The sequence below is a fragment of the Ranitomeya variabilis genome, chromosome 4 (genome assembly GCF_051348905.1).
Source record: "Ranitomeya variabilis isolate aRanVar5 chromosome 4, aRanVar5.hap1, whole genome shotgun sequence".
Taxonomy (NCBI): domain Eukaryota; kingdom Metazoa; phylum Chordata; class Amphibia; order Anura; family Dendrobatidae; genus Ranitomeya; species Ranitomeya variabilis.
Window position 1 is genome coordinate 489501795 of NC_135235.1, and position 22348 is coordinate 489524142.

Sequence of the window (22348 nt, forward strand, 5' to 3'; positions counted from 1 at the left end):
ATTGAGTAGTGTGGTTAAGACAACTTGTTCAATGACCCCTTTGGATTTGCTGAGCTAATGGACATGTGTCCTTCACATCAAACACTATCCCTATTAGGGAAGAGAATCACATCCAGCATGGCTTTCATCTCTGGAAGACTCATGGTACTGGATTAACATGAATGGACGCCCACTGATTTCATCGAACACTATGTAATGCTTTATTTTCTTGAAAGAACAATGGTCACTTTTGTGCTAGTACACAAGTTGTCATCAAAATGCATTTGTCTTTAGGGAACCTGCATTGCGAGAAGAGTTTGTCTAAGTCAGTGATTCTCAAATTCTGAGGTGCCCCCTGGTTGTTGGCGAGGCACAGCTAAAGTGCAGGATTCACAAAAGTGTATTTTCTCCAGCTGCAGAATTGTCTGGTTTAGCAAAGATATTGGCACATTTTCTGTTGCTTAATATTATACAGCATTCAGGAGACAAAAGATAAATTGTGCAATATTTTAAATTTCACAATGCACATAGGTAAGGGCCGCGAAGAAAAGGTAAAAGAAGCCCTGGTCTAAGCAACATAAAATGTACCTGGGGTTAGGCTCAGAAACTACTAGGAAATAGACAAAGAATTTGGCCATGTTGATACTGGTTCATTGTCAGGAGTGGACACCTCTGTCTTCATCTGCACATTTTTATACATCATAACCAATTAGAGGTTTTGAGTTTTTTTATATAGCTTTATTAGTTTCAATGCAAATTAGATTTATTTTACATTATGCAATCCCAATAATAGACAACTATAAGGAGGCTAATGGCCGCATAGTCGATGGGAGGTATGAATGTGTCACAGAGATGGCTACGCTCTGTGATGTAACCCAGAGTATCTTCTTTAGTGCATGTAAGCATTAAGAGGTTCATTTGTTGCACCTGGGACCGGGTTGTGGGTAGCTATGAGAGATGGGCGGGTCTGACTACCCACATAACTCACCTCTGGGTGTGTTTACAGCCTATATAATGTCTGTTGTTTGGCACATGTGTGTGTGTTGGGAGGGAGAAGGCCTCCTGTGTGTTTTGCTCCAGATCAAGCCTGAGAACCGGATACTAACCCAGCCTGTGTACACACAGGCCTGACGGAGCAGAGCTCTGTTTTGGACACTGTGACTTTGTTTTGCCTGACCTAAAGGCTGTTTATTTTCTGTTTGTGATTCCGGGGTTTATGAAGTAATAAACCCCCATGAACTTTTAAAGGGCACGGGCCTTCTGTTTTCCTCCCGTCACACCCAAGTGAGTAAAACCCCAACATTTGGTGCTGGACGTGCGGGCAGTGTTCCCAGCAGAGACGTGAGACTGATACAGGAAGGACTGCATGTTCTGGGTTAAGTCTGTCGCAAGCCAGCAAGCATCGCCAGACAAGATGGGGGACCTGCTGAAACGCCTGGTCCAGTCACAGCAGCAACAGCAAGAGACCAACAGACTGTTATTATAGCAGATCCAGCAGAGCCAGCAGAAGCAATGGCAGCAGATGCAGCTCTGGCAACCGCCATTCAGGGCAGGATGAGCGCCCCAACCCCAAGTTCGGCTGAAGACGCCAACGTCCTGAAGGCATTAAGACGGGCTTTGCAGAAAATGACTTCCGGGGATGATGGTGAGGTCTTCCTGACGGCGTTTGAAAGGGTCACCGAGAGGGAGAAACTCCCACCAGAGCAGTGGGCAGAGGTACTGGTGCCATACTTAACGGGAGAACCCCAGAAAGCATACTATGATTTAGCTTCACAGGACACCAAAGAGTATGGCAAGCTAAAAACTGAGATTCTTGCATGGTTGGGGGTAACAATGACTCTCAGTGTGCAGCGGGTTCACAGTTGGGCGTATCACTGGGACAAACCACCATGCTCCCAAATGTTTGACCTGTGTCACCTGGTCCAGAAGTGGCTGCAGCCAGAGTCCTCTACACCTGCGCAGATGGTAGAAAGGGTGGTGATGGATTGGTTTGTGCACTGCCTGCCGAGGCTCGTACAGACTTGGGTTGCCCATGGTGATCCCCAGAATGTCAGTGAACTGGTTGGACTGGTCAAGAGATACCAGGGGGTTGAAGGTTCCGTGAGAAAGCAGCCCACTCCATACTGGAGGTCACAACAGGGGGCAGAAGCTCAAAAGGAGGTGGGGCATCCAAAGTCCAAAGGGGCTGGGGAGGTGGTGCCCAAAGTGCCTACAGGTGATATTGTTTGCTGGAGGTGCAACGGCCCAGGCCATATAGCTGCCCGTTGTCCCCTGACCCCTGAGCAGATGGACTGCAGCATAGGACATAATTTATCTTATTATGCATATCCGGCCTGCAGTGTGAACTCTCCACCCAATGAGGGGCCTCAAGGGTGTCCCAAGAAGGAAAATGGGAGGGCCATGTTTCCCGTCCAACTGATCCAGGGGAAAAAAGTCGGTGTTCGGTGCATACATGGTGACGCTAACGACTACTGTCTAGGCAGAGTGGACATTGAAATGGCCCACGGTACTGAGTCCCATGAGGTCGGCGTTGTTCTGGACTTGTTGAACCCCATTATTACAGGCTGGGACTTTTGTTTATTTTGGGATCTGTGGGGGAAGGGTTCTGAGTTCGCTGGTGCAAATAGGAAACCAGTGAACCCTAGTAAGGTATCACCACACCCAGAGGCAGACGGTTTTCCCTTTTGTGTCATTGTGGGGGATGAGGAGGAGATGTCCCCAGTGTCTGACATTCCAGAGTTAGGCATGACCAGTGAGAATTTTGTGACTGCCCAACATAGGAATCCAACTCTGAAGGAAGCATTTAATAATGTTACCGTCATAAATGGGGTTGCACAGAAGCTGGGGGCTGACACAAGATTTCCCTATTTTATGAGTAAGGAGTTGTTGTATCGGGCCATGAAAGTGAGGGGGAGCTGGTGGAGCAGTTAATAGTGCCAGGCCCCTATAGATGGAAGGTGTTAGATATGGCCCATTCACACATCTTGGGGGACATCAGGGAGTGGAAAAAAGGCAGGAACAGATCGTGCAGAGGTTCTATTGGCCCAGGTGTCACCGGGAAATATTAAACTATTGCAGGGTATATATTTATATACAAATATATATCTAATCATGTGGCCAAATGTGCTTGTGATTAGAACCACTTTAGCTTAATGCAACTTCATACTCTACCTATAAAAAGGGTGTCAGTCAATTTTTTCCTGTGTCTCTATAGTCTGACACGAGGCATCCATTTTATTTTTATTGTGATGTAAATGTATTAATACATTTTGCTCATTGTTAATTACATTCTTTGTTTCCCATTTTTTGGGTTCTGATAAATGACTAGAAAGTTTAAAATGTGAAGTACACAAAAATTAATGAATTGTGATTTGTCATTATTGCTGTCCCATATCCATTATGGTTGTTCTAATAATACTATTGGAGTGCAGCCCCTCAACAATATAAATGAAATCTCCGATACTAAAGTCATTATTTTATCACCCAGTTCAAAGGAAATGTCTAAAATGATATTACATATATTGTTTATGATTATATTCTGAATTATATCATGCCATATCCACTATGACATCATCTATGGGTATATAGGAACTCTGAAGACCCCCATACACAACATATAACTGTCTATCTCTCCCCATACACAGGAGGCTTGGCCAAGCACTCCTATGTTTTGTATGATAGAGCCTCTGCCACACTTCTCATGCAGTGGCTTATCTCCAGAACAAAAAGATAAAATAATTTGCTACTGATGTTCAGCAGGTCGGATTCTTCAATTCCCTGACATGTGTGAGTCGGGAGGTCACCATGCATATTAGACAGTCATCTGATTCCGCTGATATTGGTAGGGTAGGCCGCTTTTAAGCTGGCCACACACATTAGGTGGCTGTCAGCTAAACAATGCTTTGGCCAATCATTCATCTGACGGCCATCTGAGCCGATTCCCTCGTACACAGGAGTACTCGCTTGGCTGAGCGCCCCTGTGTGCTCTTTGAGAAAGTCATCATCTGACACACTTATCTATGGGTGAAGAATGTGATCAGCAGCAGTACGAAATCAGACATGCGCAATCGACAATCAGTTGGCCAGCGCCTCCATACATATTAGACCATTTAGCAAACCTGTTCATATTGGCAGGTACGACCGACATTAGTATAATGTGTAATGGGGTCCTTAAAGGGAACCTGTCACCACGTTTTTGGAAGATGGGATAAAAATAGCGTTAAATAGGGGCAGAGGTGGGCATTACATTAGTGTGTTTGTTATGCGTTTATTACCCACCTAAGTTGCCGAAATACCTTTGCAAAGTCTCCGTTTTCGCCTGTCAATCAGGCTGGTCTGGTCAAAAGGGCGTCTTGTCTTCCCCCAGATTTTGCGTAGTTTTCCGTTGGTGGCGTAGTGGTGTGCGCATGCCCAAGGTCCCGAATCCTCTGCCAGGGGATTTAAAAAAGCGCGCTGTTCGTGATTTCATTGGTGATCGGTGGGCGCGGCCATCTTCCTTTGGCCGCGCGTGCGCAGATGGATATCGCGGCGGCCATTTTCCTGAAGCCGCGGCCAGCAGAGCGCCGCTTCTGCGCACGCGCGGCCAAAGGAAGATGGCCGCGCCCACCGATCACCAAGGAAATAACGAACAGCGCGCTCTTTTAAATCCCCTGGCAGTGGATTCGGGACCTTGGGCATGCGCACACCACTACGCCACCAACGGAAAACTACGCAAAATCTGGGGGAAGACAACATGCCCTTTTGACCAGACCAGCCTGATTGACAGGCAAAAACGGAGACTTTGCAAAGGTATTTCGGCAACTTAGGTGGGTAATAAACGCATAACAAACACACTAATGTAACGCCCACCTCTGCCCCTATTTAACGCTATTTTTATCCCATCTTCCAAAAACGTGGTGACAGGTTCCCTTTAAGTCTTTTGTATATGAGGGTCTTAAATGGTACCTGTCATATAAAATAACGCCATTAACCTGTGTTGGGCTGGCGCTGGCACAGTTTCAGTAACCGCTTTGTATATAGAGAGAAGTGGCTGTATGGAATGTATTTTTATGCCAAGATCTATTAATTAAAATGTGCTTTGTTTGTTTCTACACCTCAAGATCTATTAATTAAAATGTGCTCTGTTTGTTTCTACACCTTTATTGGTTTATTGGTTCACCATGAGTGAATCCAGTCTTGCACACTCCTATTCTGTGGTGCTCATGCAGCATATACAAGGGGTTTTGAAATCAGCAATTCTATGTCATAACCAAAGGCCAGAGCTGATTTGTACAGTAGTTGATTGAATATAATGTTATTGGGCTTCTCAGTTTTCTAAAGCTGTTTAGAAGTAATCCAGTGTCTGCAGACAGCAGAGCTGTTTTGTATCTGTACATCCAGAAAAGACCATCATCTTCTAAGCTCCTCATCTTCACTGACTTTGTATTCGGGAATGGACGCTGAGATGAGAACTTGACACTATAAAATTAATCTTCTCAGTCTTTGCTAAAAAAAGTTTTTAATTCAAGATACTAAAGTTTGCATGGCAGTGACTGCTTTCTGATGTGATATTGATATTTATATCTTTTTAAATCTTATTGATGTGTGATATTGTGAGGATGTGGACTGTCTTGCCCTGTTCCTTCCCCAAAGGCAACTGCACTTACGTGTAATGTGAACGGTGTTATGAGGCTTTATGCATTTAATGGGTATAGGTATAATCCCTATGTAGTGTGTCATGATAATGTGTAGAATAGCTGGGTTAATGTGGGAACCCCATGATTGTGTATAAGAATAAGTGTTTCATAGATAAAAAGGGGAAACATTATTATGAATATACTGTAAGGAATAGGTAAGGAATAGTTAATGTTAGGTACAAGCCCACAGATGGGAGGGCAATAGTGCTGATAAAAGGGGGATCACTTCCTGGTTATAGTCAGATAGGAGTAGATGTTCATTGTTGACGTCACGTGCAGTGGACTGTTAGGGCCAACATGGACCTATCAGTCGGGGCAGTGGATTGCCATATAACTATTCCTTGCAGATCCGTCTGTTGGGCCCGGGACCTTGAGATTGGCGTCAGGGCTATCAGCACCTAATGCCCGCAATACTGCAGGGAAAGATAGACACAGACTCCCTAAGGGGGAAGGAATTGGAACAGGGTGCACTGCCATCAGTGGAGAGGAATGTCTATTGTTAGTGGAGTCATTAGGAAAAGGGATGCTTCATCCAGAAGTAATTTCCGATACCTGAGGTAAAGACTGTAACCCGCTGTGCCCTATTCCACATGCTTCACTGTAATAACCATGAATTGTTCAGCAAACGTTTGATTATTGAAAAGCATTTCATGTCTCCTGGATTGTGTGTGGTGGTTCCCGAAGATGGAAACCTGGAGCAAGCTGACTCCTTGGCTCCCAAGCGAGTGTGAAGCACCCCACACCTAACATCACACTGGGACTGGGACACGATTTTTCTGTAGGGTGCCAGAGTGTGCAGGAGCAGCAGCTCATCCACGACTACACCACTCGGGTACCTTACAATATTTCAAGGGAATCTGTCAGCGGAATTTTGCCACCTAATGCAGCAAATATTGATACAATTAGATTTCTCTTTTGTTCATTCACTTTGCATTTTATTAATTGATAAAAAATAAACTATTAACATTTCTATATTTAAAAGCATTCTTACTTCGCCGCATTTCTCCACACCTACCCAAAACGTTTGCACTATACTGTATGTCCATGAGATCACAAAGTTCTTTCGTACACTGTTGAGTTTAGTGATTTCTAACTTGTGGGTTTAGTTGTTCTCTTATTACACATAAAATCTAGTTTGAGCAAACTTTATATCTGGAATCCATAAAACAGTGTCAATTACCAAGAGAGTATAGCCTAGCAGTGGATTTGGGAGAACACATTGGAAATGACCAGCTGTGTAAAGTCCTTTTGTGCAAGCGCGGTTCCCCTACAGATGACTCCATTTCCTGCTCAGGGTTTCATGCTGTGACGTTAACCAGATTATCGGACCTGGTTTACAGTCGCTCCCTGTGCACTTTTCTTGGATTTACATCCCGCTGTTTCCAGCAGCCAGTGCAGACTTCTAATTTGTGTCCCCCTCAGGTCTATAAAGCCTAACCCGGCATGTCCTCATTATATTGCTTTTCTGAAAGGTGTTGGAAATTACTATTACTGTGTATTGGTAATGTCCACCCAAAATGCTTGTTAGGAATGAATTTAAAGGAACAAGGAACATGCTCCCAGAAAAGCATGAAAAAAACATGCAAATAAAACCCACTAAATTCCTAGAATTGTGGCACTTCTGTCTTTATAGCAATCCTACAAAAGCAAGGAAGCAAATGCCAGATAAAATTACCGTATGTACTCTTTATTGAAACATATATAACAAATATATGCAGATAATTGCAAAAATTACTGCCTGCATGGGAGGTATAAGGGCTTGTTCACACCATCCTTTTTTTTCTGCGGATTTTTCAGGTCCTGATTTGGAAATCCCACAGTGCTAAACCGCGGTGGAATTCCCTGCGGTTTTTTGTGCGGTTTCTCCTGCAGATTCCACTGCGGTTTTCCAACTGCACTTTCCTATTGGTGCAGGTGGAAAACAGTTGCGGAATCCGCAGAAAGAAGTGACATGCTACTTCTTTTTTTCCGCAGAAAATCAGCGCGGATTTTCCAGCGGAAAAAAGGAACGTGGGAACAGCGGATTTGGTTTTCCATATGGTAACATTGTACTGTACCCTGCATGGAAAACGTCTGCGGATCCGCAGCTGCAAATCCGCTGCGGATCCGCAGCAAAAACCGCAGCGTGTGAACATAGCCTAAGATTCCTAAACAAATCAGTGTCGTAATATAGGAAGTTATTCTGAACCTATTAACCAGTATTTACATACAGGTGTTTCTTGCAAAATTAGAATATCATCAAAAAGTTAATTTATTTCAGTGCTTCAATACAAAAAAGTGAAACTCATATATTAGATAGAGTCATTACAAACAGAGTGATCTATTTCAAGTGTTTATTTCTGTTAATGTTGGCGATTAACTTTATGCCTCCCGATCACAGCTGCGGGCTCTCACTATCTTTTGTCTTTTTGACTGTCTGACTGGCGGTGAAGATTATACCGTCGATTAGAAGCAGTGTTTTCCACACTGTCCTGTACTTGACAGCGCAACAAACACCTGGTGTTCGGGGGTCGAACCTGAACAGTAACACGGACTTCCTGGTGAAGTCCGTGTTCGGTGTCCGTGCCCGAACAGTAGGTGTTTGGTACGGACGCCGAACTTTACTGTTCGGGTTCGCCCATCTCTGATCCTGAGAACTTGCGTATTACGTGTGCTGTAAGGATTCACAGTTCTACAGTCACTTGAAGTGACTGGAGACTTTCGTGCCAAACCTAGACAACCCCTATAAGCAGTATGAGTCATAGAATTTCAGTAGAAACACAGCTCATACCTACATGTAAATGTTGGGTAAGTTTCCATATTCTTTTATCTAAGATCATAGAATGCACTATTTTTTGTTGTAAGGAAACCAGCAGGATTCCTAAATTATCTCTAGATATGAATGCAGAAGAAAGCAAAAGTGGAACAGAGTAACAGAATATTTTTATGTTGTTTTTAAAGGGGATTTCCCACATTAGAAATTAATGAAATAAACAAAGATGGATATCCATGTTCAGCAGGTATATATGTGTTTTAAAGTGGCTTTGCTCTAGCGGCAGAAGTGTATATAGCTGGTTAATTTTTTTTCTTTCTATAGTAAAGGGGTTGTCCACTACTAGGACAACCCTTACTTGATCAAAATGTTTGGCCCCCATAAAATAATCAACTAAATAAGGCAGCACTCTGTAGCACCATAGCTTGCAAATTTAAAAAAACTGACAGTCACATGTTTGGATGTGATGGTCAGATTTTTAAATTTGTATTCATTAGCCTTCTGACTGAGAACTCCACCCCTTAGCTTCAGGCATTTTTAATCAGAGCAGGACCCTACCCCTCCACAGAGATATAAATTTTAGTCTAAGGCTGGTTTCACATTTGCGTTTAAAAACGCAGCGTTTTAAAAAAAAACGCATGTGGTGAAAAAACGCATGTAAACGCATGCAAACGCTGCGTTTTTTAGACGCATGCGTTTTTGCATGCAGAAAAAAAAGCGGTGTTTTGCCGCGTTTACATGCGTTTTTTCCTGCGTTTGCGTTTTTTAAACGCATGCTGAGAAGTGTGTGACAGCTGCCAATCATCAAAATCAACTAGAAACCCTCTATAAACAGAAATAGCTAGGGTTAGGGTTAGGGTTAGGATCCCTTGTAACCCTAGGGATCCTAACCCTAACCCTAACCCTAGGGATCCTAACCCTAACCCTAACCCTAGGGATCCTAACCCTAACCCTAACCCTAGGGATCCTAACCCTAACCCTAACCCTAGGGATCCTAACCCTAAGCCTAAGGGTTAGGATCCTAACCCTAACCCTAAGGGTTAGGGTTAGGATCCCTAGGGTTAGGGTTAGGGTTAGGATCCCTAGGGTTACTAGGGATCCTAACCCTAACCCTAACCGTAACCCTAGGGATCCTAACCCTAACCCTAAGGGTTAGGGTTAGGATCCCTAGGGTTAGGGTTAGGGTTAGGGTTAGGATCCCTAGGGTTACTAGGGATCCTAACTTTAACCCTAACCGTAACCCTAGGGATCCTAACCCTAACCCTAAGGGTTAGGATCCTAACCCTAAGGGTTAGGGTTAGGATCCCTAGGGTTAGGGTTAGGGTTAGGATCCCTAGGGTTACTAGGGATCCTAACCTTAGGGTTAGGGTTAGGGTTAGGATCCCTAGTAACCCTAGGGTTAGGGTTAGGGTTAGGGTTTTCTTGTTTTTTCTTGTGTTTTCTTGTGTTTTTCTATAGAAACGCACGCGTTTAAAAACGCATGCAAACGCATGTGCTTAAAAACGCATGCGTTTACATAGACAGCAATACATTTTTTTGCCGCGAAAAAACGCCACTGGAAATTGCTACAGGTTGCATTTCTGCAACAAAACGCAAGCATTAAAAACGCATGCGTTGCCAAAAACGCGTCAAAACGCATGCAAAAAACGCATGCGTTTTTAATGTTAAGTATAGAAAAAAACGCATGCGTTTTTTAGCGCTAAAACGCAGCGGCAAAAAACGCAAGTGTGAAACCAGCCTAAGAGAGGACTCACAGGTTCCCATGCAGATGAAGACTTTATTCTAAGAGAGGATTGGCATTGTTAGGTCCTGGTAACGAGAAATACCTTACCGTGGCTACCAGGTACACATGAATTGGCCAATTTATACGCTAAGCTTTCTCAATTTTTCATATTTCTAGTGCAGTAATGCAATTCAATTTTCATATTTCATGTTTGCATGCTATGGCGCTACAGACTGCTGCCTTATTTATTTGATTATGAGTTGGTGACTCTAGGTTACCACCTGTTCACACCTAGTCTATGTTTGGATGTGACGGTCAGTTTTTTGAAATTTGTATTCATTAGACTTCTGACTGAGCACTCCGCCTTTTAGCTTCAGGCATTTTTAATCAAAGCAGGACCCTACCCCTCCACAGAGATATATATTTCAGTCTAAGAGAGGACTCACAGGTTCCCATGCAGATGAAGACTTTATTCTAAGAGAGGATTGGCATTGTTAGGTCCTGGTAAAGAGAAATGCCTTACCGTGACTACCAGGTACACATGAATTGGTTAATTTATACGCTAAGCTTTCTCAATTTTTCATATTTCTAGTGCAGTAATGCAATTCAATTTTCATGTTTCATGTTTGCAAGCTATGGCGCTACAGACTGCTGCCTTATTTATTTGATTGTATATGAGTTGGTGATTCTAGGTTAGCACCTGTTCACACCTAGTCTATCTTTGGATGTGACGGTCAGTTTTTTTAAAATTTGTAATCATAAAATAATAACGCCTATACTCACCTCCTCTGTTGGTTCCATTCCCACGATGTCATCTCTCCTTCTCCCAGGCCTCCTGTGTGGTTGTTGTGACACGTCACATTGGGACCCAATCAGCTCTGGCGTTACTATCTCCGCCTTCAAACATGAAGAGGAAGTCCGGGCTGCAGCTGATCTCGGACTTCCTTTTCCTGCTCAATTCGACAGGAAGTGGGGACAGTGACGCTAGCTCTGATTGTCCGCCGGCATCACGTGTCATAACAACAGCACGGGAGCCCCAGGAGACTGAGTGCCGACATGCGGTAATGGCGCCAGCATGGGAGGTGAATATAAGCTTTATTATTTTACGGGGCCAAGCAAGGGGTATGAGAAGCAGTTGTCCAAGTAGTGAACAACTTCTTTAAAGATTATATTGTTCATCAAATGCAGAGAAAACACTTTCATAAGACTTACGTTTTCCAAGACTCCTCATCCCTCCATATTTCATACAAGACATAGCCAGGTTGGGAGTGATGTTCTGGGGTGGATACACTTAAAAAAAAAACATATTTTAATTAAATGTTGATTTTAGAAAAAATATATATTTATATTTAATATAACAGATTTTAGGAAGAAATAACGATCTGTGTGTAATAATATAACCTTGAAAATATTTTTCAACTTTATAAAATTGATAGCTTATTGTCATCAACAATCGGCACTCCCTCTGATCAGCTATTTAAAGAGTCTGCTGTTATAATAATAATAATCTGTAATAATAATCTTTATTTTTATATAGCGCTAACACATTCCGCAGCGCTTTACAGTTTGCACACATTATCATCGCTGTCCCCGATGGGGCTCACAATCTAAATTTCCTATCAGTATGTCTTTGGAATGTGGGAGGAAACCGGTGAACCTGGAGGAAACCCACGCAAACACGGGGACAACATACAAACTCCTTGCCTTGTCCTTGGTGGGATTTGAACCCAGGACTCCAGCGCTGCAAGGCTGCAGTGCTATCCACTGAGCCACCGTGCTGCTGTTCTTGGTGAGAGTACCGCAGCCTCTTGAATATTAAAAGCTGCTTGCAGGTATTGGGCCCTTTCACATAGCGATTTTCTCCATGTTCATCAGTCCCGTCAGGACGTGAGTCCGAACCCCCCACAATACAGGCTTCAGATGTATGCACCGATGGGGCCATTGACTATAATGATGCCGACAGAGTTAATGTGTTCTGTGACATGCATCATTTTTGGGAGTATATGCCCACTGGAGGCGGACACTCAGACGCAGTAGAATGCATATACACCCGAAAATGATGCACGTCAGAGCACATGTTGACTCTGTCAGCACCTTTACAGTCTATGCATACGTCCGAATCCTGTTTTGCGGAGGGGTTCGGAAGTAAGCCCCCATGGGACCAACAAATGTGGACAAAAACACTATGTGAAAGGGCCTTAATTGAACAATGCTATTGCAGCGCCCCAGAGTCCTGGTCGTTGCAGTGCTGACGCTCCGCCACTAAGGGGAGTGATGGTACATCTGATGGCACTAAAGGAGTTCACCTGACCAGGTATCACAGTCACACATTACACTTCACACTCCGGCCACCAGGGGGAGCAAAGGGATCTACATATTAGGCCACTCCTCACACTCTGGTAAAACTGGGGGTTGCATAGGAAGTGAGGGGGAAGCTGACTGGGTTTTGCCCAGGTAACATCTAGTGAGAGAAGAGCATTGCTTGGGAAGATCCAGGGGGGTCCCTGTCAAGGGTGGGATCCTGACAGAGGCCTAGCGAAAGGACAGATCGTTACGGAGCCGCGTCTGCACTTCATTGCGGTGGCATCTTAAGAAAGGACACAAAGCGAAGTATATTGTGGAGAAGTGAGAAACGAGATCACAGCACAAAGGCGATAGAACCAGTAGGAGTCGTGCCCCGAGATCGGCAACATCCTACTGAGGTGCGTAGCCGGTGGCCGGAACGCCGAGGAAGTATTGGGCTCTACGCATTACTCCAAACCAACAGCAGGGCAGTTAATTTTAGGTTGGCTGTCTCACCTTTACACCTAATGAAGACAACGGAGGCAAATGTGGGAGAGGGGCGTCTCTAGGGTCCCTATAAAATAACTCCAGGCCTACCCCGTCATACAGGTGCGTCCTATCCATATCATCTGGGGGACGGAGAGAAAGAACAGAAACATACACGACAGTTGTGAGGACTATCCCGTGGTGCTCAGCAGGGAAGTACTACAACACCCAGGCGCTAGTAGGCAGGCACTGATTTCCACCTGCAAAGGGAACTCTGGATGTGCCTTCGGACCGGCCGGTCTCAGCCAGCCCTGTTAACAGTGCTCTGGATTGCGGATGCCGAAGCCTTCAGTAAAGAAGAGGTAAAGAGACTGCAACCCTGTGTCCTCGTTATTTACTGCAACCTACACCACCACCTACACCTTTTATTGGGCGCCCCTTAGCAGGACCACGGACCGGGTCGAGCCACCGTGACATCCTCAGAACCGAGAGACCCGGATCCGAGTACCCCATCGTCCTGCGTCTGGGGGCCGCTCCAACTATAATATCTGGAATGGCTGTAAAAAAATATGAAGCAAGCAAGCATGAACCAATTTGTAAGCCGCTGTAAACATTGAACAATTGAGGCTCGCATGTGAATGCTAGGGGCACTTCAAACAGCTACTCCGAGAAGGTGCCAAGTTGAATCCCCACCGATCTAATACCGATTAAATACCTGTAGACTTTCTAGAATGACATGTCTGACTGAAGTTTTGTGCCCATGTGTTGGTGGTCCTCTTGATCTTAAAGGGAACCTGTCAGCAGGATTGTGCTGAGTAACCTACAGACAGTGTCAGGTCGTTATACTGATTAAAATGATACCTGGAGTGATGAAATCCGTCTTGTGGTTGTTATTTAATTTTTATTTTCAGTTTTCAGTTAATGAGATTCTTGTGCTCCAGGGCGGCCTGTGGGGGAAGGGGGGTCTTCATGTCTGCTCTGATTAGGTATTCATACTGATGATTTATGGCAGGTTACTGATCCCTCAGTGACCTGCTCCTTATTTTACCTACTGACTATTATATTTATTGAAAAAAAACAAAAATCACCTTTAGCAGGCAGGTGCCGGTGGCGGCGCCTGCTCTGCAGCATGATTGCAGGCATAATATGCATTAAATTGTTTTATTTAGTCTCATACATGGATTCTGAAAAAAAAAAGTTCTCAAAATGGTGGCGGCCGCGCCTTCGCAGTAGCACCCATTGGCGATCTGATAGATGCTGCTGTGCAGGCACTGGCGGCACCATTTTGCTAGAGTAAAAAAAATTGTGTCCACCAAGATGGCGCCGGTGGCGCCTGATCAGTAGCATCTATTGGCGATTCAATAGATGCTACTGGGCAGGTGCCGACGCCATTTTGGTAGAGGAAAAATAAATACATTTGTCTCCACCAAGATGCTGCTGCCGGCGCCTGCTCCATCTTGGTGGAGACAAATATATTTATTTTTTCTCTAGTAAAATGGCTCCACCGGCACCTGCGCAGTAGCATCTATCGGATTGCCGATAGATGCTACTGCGCAGTCGCGGCTGACGACATTTTGAGAAAGTTTTTTTTTTTCAGAATCAATGTATAAGACTAAATAAAACAATTTAATGCATATTTTACATGCAATTATGTAGCAGTGCAGGTGTAGGGGTGTACCAGGGCTAGTCTGTGCCCCACTCTCCCTGCCCATGTTTCCCCATGTTCCTGTGAAAGCTGATATGCCTCATGGGTCTTATAATGTTATTATGATGTGTAATGTTGGAGCGCCCCCAGATGCAGGGCTGCGGGGTACTCGGTACCGGGCCTCTCTGTCTCGGTCCTGGGGTTCTCACGGTGGCTAGACCCGGTCCGTGACCCTGCTAAGGGGCGTCCAATGAAAGGTGTGATGGTGGTGCGTGGTGCGAGGCACGATGAATAACGAGGACACAGGGTTGCAGTCTCTTTACCTCTTTACTGAAGGCTTCAGGATCCGCAATCCAGAGTACTGCTAACAGGGCTGGCTGAGACCGGCCGGTCCGAAGGCACATCCAGAGTTCCCTTTGCAGGTGGAAATCAGTGCCTACCTTTCTAGCGCCTGTGTGTTGTAGTACCTCCCTGCTGAGCACCACGGGATAGTCCTCACAACTGTTGTGTCTGTTTCTGATGTTCTTTCTCACAACTCTCGTTTCTGTTCTGATGTTCTTCTCCGTCCCCCAGATGATATGGCTAGGACGCACCCATATGACGGGTAGGCCTGGAGTTCTTCCGGGACCCTAGCGTTGCCCCTCTCCCACAATTGCCCCCTATGTCTGCTTAGGTGTTTTAGGTGAGACAGCCAACCTATAATCAACTGTTCTGCCGCTGTTTGAAGTAATGCTTGGAGCCCAATACTTCCTCGGCGTTCCGGTCACCGGCTACGCGCCTCAGTAGGATGTTGCCACGATCTTAAGGCACGACTCCTACTGGCTTTATCTCCTTTTTGCTGCGATCTCATTTCTCACTTCTCCACAATAAACCTCGCTTCGTTTCCTTCCTTAGGATGCCACCGCAACGGGTGCAGGCGTGGCTCCGTAACGTTCTGTTCTTTTCGCTAGGCCACTGTCAGGATCCCACCGCTGACAGAGACCCCCCTAATCTTCCCCTGCAACACCCTCTGCCACAGGATGTTGCCTGGATCAAACCCAGTCAGCTTCTGGCTAACTTCCTATCCAGCCCCCAGTTTTACCAGATTGTGAGGAGTGGCCTAATACATAGAACCCTTTGCTCCCCCTGGTGGCCAGAGTGTGAAGTGTAATGTGTGACTGGGATACCTGGTCAGGTGAACTCCTTTAGTGCCATCAGACGTACCATCACTCCCCTTAGTGGCGGAGCGTCAGTACTGCAACGACCAGGACTCTGGGGCGCTGCAATGTAATATATATATATTTCTGTACTGTGTAGAAATAGGGAAAGTATAGGATATAGATTTAGCCCACTAGGGGGAGCACAGTAAGAATTAGATAGACCAATATGATCTAGTTAGTTAGGAGGGGTCAACTTACAGTTGTTTGGGGAGCTTCCTGGAGTTAGTCAGAGAAGGCTGGGAGCCAGGACAGGACAGCTTTGTCCCATAACGTTCAAGCTGGGGAGCCCAGTTGTCCAGGCCCTATGGGCTGACAGTCACACGGTAGTGGAGGAATACAGGGCAGCATCAAAATGGTAGCAGCTAATTTCATGGGAACTATCCTAAATGTCTGGTGCGAAACAGGTGGAGAACTCCTCAAGCGAGTTATGCTGACCAGTCAAGAAGCTGCGGTACCGAAAGTGATGGTATGACCCTGCTATATTCCTGGAGAAGTGAGGGAGAACTTTGTGCTGTTTCTGTGACTGAATTGGACGGACTGAGTAAAGTTGTTTTGTTGAAACTGGAATTGGACTCCGCCTGTCATTACCTGGTGCTTAAAGAAAAGGACCCCCAGCAGACCGAGATGGATCCTGATGTACAAGTAAGTGGTGGACCACCAAGTACACCACAGAAGGGAATGTGTTTATGTGACAGAGGGCCAGGGTGTGCCAGTACTGCCACCCTCAGCCACCACTACCCCCCCTGGCCTCCGTTACACTGGCACAGGCGCCTGCCTGCAAAAGAGGATTTATTTTTCAAGAGATATATATATATTATATTCATTATGTAAACTAGGGGGCAGGTTAGTGAGGGATCAGTGGCCATACTGATCAGAAGCCATACTGATGAATACCTAAGCAGAGCACCACATAAAGACCCCCACACACAGGCCATCTCGACACACAAGAATCTCATTAACTCAAAACTGAAAATAAAGATTCAACAACAACCACAAGACGGATTTCATCAACCCAGATATAATTTCAATCAGTGTAATGGCACCAACCTGACACTGTCTGTAGATTACTGTGCACAATCCTGCTGACAGGCTCCCTTTAAGGGCAGGTGCAGACGACCATTTTGTCATCATACGAGAAAATAGGTCCGATTATTCTAAGCAGACTTTGATCAGAGTTTCATCAGAGTGGGATCAATTTTTCTCAGTGGTGTAGAGAAGAAAAAGGTTTCTCCACTTTCTCAAATCAGTCAGTCCATGAAAATCGTACCGCATTTAGATGGCAAACCGAGTGCTGTCTGATGATTTCCACTGACCCATAGACTTGCATTGCCAATTTTAAATCGATACTCAGATAAAAATCGGACATATAAAAAATCTGTCATGTGCACAGCACCATAGAATAACATGGGTATGCGTACTATCTGCCAGAACCACGGATAGCACTCATCTGATATAAGTGGTCGTGTGAGGGGGCATGAGCCCTCAGGATAAGTCATCTACTTGGTAAGGTTGGATATTAATAAGGTCAGTATTACTGCAGCAGAAATGCATCACCACTTAGTAGCTCTAAAGTGAAGATAAGACAACCTCTTTTTAAAGGGAACCTGTCACCCCCAAAATCGAAGGTGAGCTAAGCCCACCAGCATCAGGGGCTTATCTACAGCATTCTGGAATGCTGTAGATAAGCCCCCGATGTATCCTAAAAGATGAGAAAAAGAGGTTAGATTATACTCACCCAGGGGCAGTCCCGGTCCCAGGCCGGTCCGATGGGTGTCGCGGTCCAGTTCGGCGCCTCCTATCGTCATCAGATGATGTCCTCTTCTTGTCTTCACGCTGCGGCTCCAGCGCAGGCGTACTTTGTCTGCCCTGTTGAGGGCAGAGCAAAGAACTACAGTGCACAGGCTTCGGGAAAGGTCAGAGAGGCCCAGCACCTGCGCACTGCAGTACTTTGCTCTCCCTCAACAGGGCAGACAAAGTACGCCTGAGCCGGAGCCGCAGCGTGAAGACAAGAAGAGGACGTCATCCTATGAAGATGGGAGGCCTCGGACTGGACCGCAACGCCCATCGGACCGGACCGCAGCGGACCGCCCCTGGGTGAGTATAATATAACCTCTTTTTCTCATATTTCAGGATACATCGGGGGCTTATCTACAGTATTCCAGAATGCTGTAGATAAGTCCCTGATCCCGGTGGGCTTAGCTCAACTTCGATTTTGGGGGTGACAGGTTCCCTCTAATTGAAGCCGGCCCCAATTTTGCATCTGCTATTGACAATGGTGACAGTGGCCATCTGCAGGGGAAATGTGGTATTATTTACAATTGTATTAGAGCCAATGACGAGATCTGTACTGGTAGTTCAGGAAAGCATTTCTGTGATAAAGGTCTCTCTGATGTCTCAGAATATCATATGATTCTGTCCTTGCTACCAAATATACAAATCAGACACATATAGCCAACCCACCAGATGGCCCCCAGAGTCAGAAATGTGGGCTCCGGAGTAAGAATGATACTGTGTATTACAGGGTTACCATTTCTAAGAGATTATTTCACATAAAAGCAGAATAATATTTCTATTCAGACATAATAGAGCATATGCAGGAATGGGACAGCAAGTGCACATATTCAGCCTATGGTCATTTCACACTCACAAGACAATTTGTCATACAAAGTGCGCCGTGGATTTGGTTCTGTCTCTGGAATTGTAATAAGCTAGCCTTCCATTAAGGCTATGTTCACAAGCAGAGTTTTTACAGCAGCTTTATACAAATAAAAAGCTGAGTTTTACAGCATCAGTAAAACCTGTGAGATTTCAGAAATCCCAGGCACACATTTTTTTCCTGATTGAATTTTATCACTGCAGCATTATTATTTTTTTTTTACGCATATAGAGCAATGAGAAAGTGCAATAATTCCTTCAGAATAATTTTCCCTGTTTCACACAAGGTACTTCTCTCTAACAATTCCCATAGCTATAATATGCACATGTGCAGAACCTGTATTAAAATCTCCAACCATCCATGGGGTTTCAGGCATTTTATTAAGCACCATGGCCTTGTTTTTAGGGAACTGATAGAGGTCCAAACTCACTTTTCACATTTCGCTTGAAATTCAGCTTTAATATTGAAATGCAAAGCTTTATTTTTTTCTAGTAAAGAAGCACTCCTGCCATCAACATTAATATCCTCTGAATATATTGCAAAGCATCATAGTATACAGCACTGTGTACCTTTACAATTGCTCATTTTGTCTTTCTACCTAGTTAATTCTTCTCTTTTCCATTAGGTCTATGACATCACATGATAAAAATAGGCTAGCTGAACCCTTCTAAGTTCTATGTAGAAGCAGGAGGTCGATTTTCTCTGTAGGAGTCATCAGTCACTGCAAAAATCCTCGGCATGTGGCTAGGAAGCAGCTGGGTTAGGAGTTGAAGAGGGGAATAATAAACACAGGGACAAGAGACTTCCTGTTTCTACACAGAGCAGAGCAAGGAGAATTATAAGCTGGGTAGGAAGGCAAAATGAGCAATTGTAAGTATACAGTGCTATATAATATGATGACTGCAATTTATTAACAGGATAAAAACTTTGATGGGAATGCTTCCTTAAGATTTGTGAAGATTTTAAAATTTGATTTGTGGGGTTCTGAACAGCTGAATGTACCACACCTAGTATAATATCTGCTTTAATTTTACTCTGGCACATATCTTTAACCCCTTTACCCCCAAGAGTGGTTTGCACGCTAATGACCGGGCCAATTTTTACAATTCTGACCACTGTCCCTTTATGAGGTTATAACTCTGGAACACTTCAACGGATCCCGGTGATTTTGACATTGTTTTCTCGTGACATATTGTACTTCATGATAGTGGTAAAATTTCTTTGATATTACCTGCGTTTATTTGTGAAAAAAACGGACATTTGGCGAAAATTTCGCAATTTTCCAACTTTGAATTTTTATGCAATTAAATCACAGACATATGTCACACAAAATACTTAATAAGTAACATTTCCCACACGTCTACTTTACATCAGCACAATTTTGGATCCAAAATTTTTTTTTGTTAGGGAGTTATAAGGGTTAAAAGTTGACCAGCAATTTCTCATTTTTACAACACCATTTTTTTTTAGGGACCACATCTCATTTGAAGTCATTTTGACGGGTCTATATGATAGAAAATACCCAAGTGTGACACCATTCTAAAAACTGCACCCCTCAAGGTGCTCAAAACCACATTCAAGAAGTTTATTAACCCTTCAGATGTTTCACAGGAATTTTTGGAATGTTTAAATAAAAATGAACATTTAACTTTTTTTCACAAAAAATTTACTTCAGCTCCAATTTGTTTTATTTTACCAAGGGTACCAGGAGAACATGGACCACAAAAGTTGTTGTACAATTTGTCCTGAGTACGCCGATACCCCATATGTGGGAATAAGCCACTGTTTGGGCGCATGGCAGAGCTCGGAAGCGAAGGAGCGCTGTTTGACTTTTCAATGCAAAATTGACAGGAATTGAGATGGGACGCCATGTTGCGTTTGGAGAGCCACTGATGTGCCTAAACATTGAAACCCCCCACAAGTGACACCATTTTGGAAAGTAGACCCCCTAAGGAACTTATTTAGATGTTTTGTGAGAGCTTTGAAGCCCCAAGTGTTTCACTACAGTTTATAACGCAGAGCCGTGAAAATAAAAATTCTTTTTTTTTCCACAAAAAATATTTTTTAGCCCCCAGTTTTGTATTTTTCCAAGGGTAACAGTTGAAATTGGACCCCGAAAGTTGTTGTCCAATTTGTCCTGAGTACGCTGATACCCCATATGTGGGGGGGAACCACCGTTTGAGCGCATGGCAGAGCTCGGAAGGGAAGGAGCGTCATTTAGAATGCAGACTTAGGCCGGGGTCACACTAGACCGTAATACGGACGAGTGCTATGCGATAAAAAATCGCATAGCACTCGGCCCAATGTTAATCTATGGTGCAGCTCCCATCATCCGATATTTTCTCCACCGTATTTCGGATCCGAGGGAACTCGCAGCAGGCTGCGATTGTCAGCGTATCTCGGCCGAGACTCGCCAATGAAAGTCTATGGGTGCGAGAAAAAATCGGATTACACACGGACCTGCAGTGTGACTTGCGAGAAATACGCAGCGGTGTTCTATAGAAAAGCCGGTAATTCAATTGCCGGCTTCTCATTTCTCCTTCACAAACCCGACAGGATATGAGACATGGTTTACATACAGTAAACCAGAGGTCCCCAACCGCCGGTCCGCGGACCGGGACCAGGCCGTTGGGGTTTTTCAGCCGGTCCGCGGCGCCGCTGACAGCTACCGTATATACTCGAGTATAAGCCGAGATTTTCAGCCCAAATTTTTGGGCTGAAAGTGCCCCCTCGGCTTATACTCGAGTCACGGTCGGCGGTGGGGTCGGCGGGTGAGGAGGAGAGGGCGCTGAGGCATACTTACCTAGTCCCGGCGATCCTGACGCTCCCCCTGCCCGTCCCACGGTCTCCGGGTGCCGCAGCTCTTCCCCTGTTCAGCGGTCACGTGGGACCGCTCATTAGAGAAATGAATAGGCTGCTCCACCTCCCATAGGGGCGGAGCCGCCTATTCATTTCTCTAATCAGGGGTAACGGTGACCGCTGATAGAGGAAGAGGCTGCGGCACCGAAGACCAGCTGTCCGGGGGAAGGAGCGGGACGCCGGGAGCAGGTAAGTATTACATATTCACCTGTCCTCGTTCCACACGCCGGGCGCTGTCTCCATCTTCCCGGCGTCTCTCCTCACTGACTGTGCAGGTCAGAGGGCGCGATGACGCATATAGTGTGCGCGCCGCCCTCTGCCTGATCAGTCAGTGCAGATGCAGAGAGACGCCGGGAAGATGGCGCCGAGGAGCTGCAAGCAAGACAGGTGAGTATGTCATTTATTATTTTTATTGCAGCAGCAGCACAGCTATGGGGCAATAATGGACGGTGCAGAGCACTATATGGCACAGCTATGGGGCAATAATGGTGCAGAGCACTATATGGCACAGCTATGGGGCAATAATGGTGCAGAGCACTATATGGCACAGCTATGGGGCAATAATGGTGCAGAGCACTGTATGGCACAGCTATGGGGCAATAATGGTGCAGAGCACTATATGGCACAGCTATGGGGCAATTATGGTGCAGAGCACTATATGGCACAGCTATGGGGCAATAATGGTGCAGAGCACTGTATGGCACAGCTATGGGGCAATAATGGACGGTGCAGAGCACTATATGGCACAGCTATGGGGCAATAATGGTGCAGAGCACTGTATGGCACAGCTATGGGGCAATAATGGACGGTGCAGAGCACTATATGGCACAGCTATGGGGCAATTATGAACGGTGCAGAGCACTGTATGGCACAGCTATGGGGCAATAATAAACGGTGCAGAGCACTGTATGGCACAGCTATGGGGCAATAATGGTGCAGAGCACTATATGGCACAGCTATGGGGCAATAATGGTGCAGAGCACTATATGGCACAGCTATGGGGCAATAATGGTGCAGAGCACCAGGGAAACAAGCATGGTGCTCCCACTCATTCTGAACCTATGGTAAGTTCAATCACATTCTCATTATAA

The 22348-nt window shown here is 45.1% G+C and overlaps 1 protein-coding gene across 2 annotated transcripts in view; it reads right to left on the reverse strand.

Annotated features, from left to right (window-relative positions):
- Positions 1-22348, reverse strand: part of NECAB3 (N-terminal EF-hand calcium binding protein 3) — a 183282-nt gene that overhangs the window by 10908 nt on the left and 150026 nt on the right. For both annotated transcript variants that reach the window (XM_077251953.1, XM_077251952.1), the window contains exon 11: positions 11342-11419. In XM_077251953.1, coding sequence (XP_077108068.1) covers positions 11342-11419 — 78 coding nt within the window. The remainder of the gene's footprint in view (positions 1-11341; positions 11420-22348) is intronic.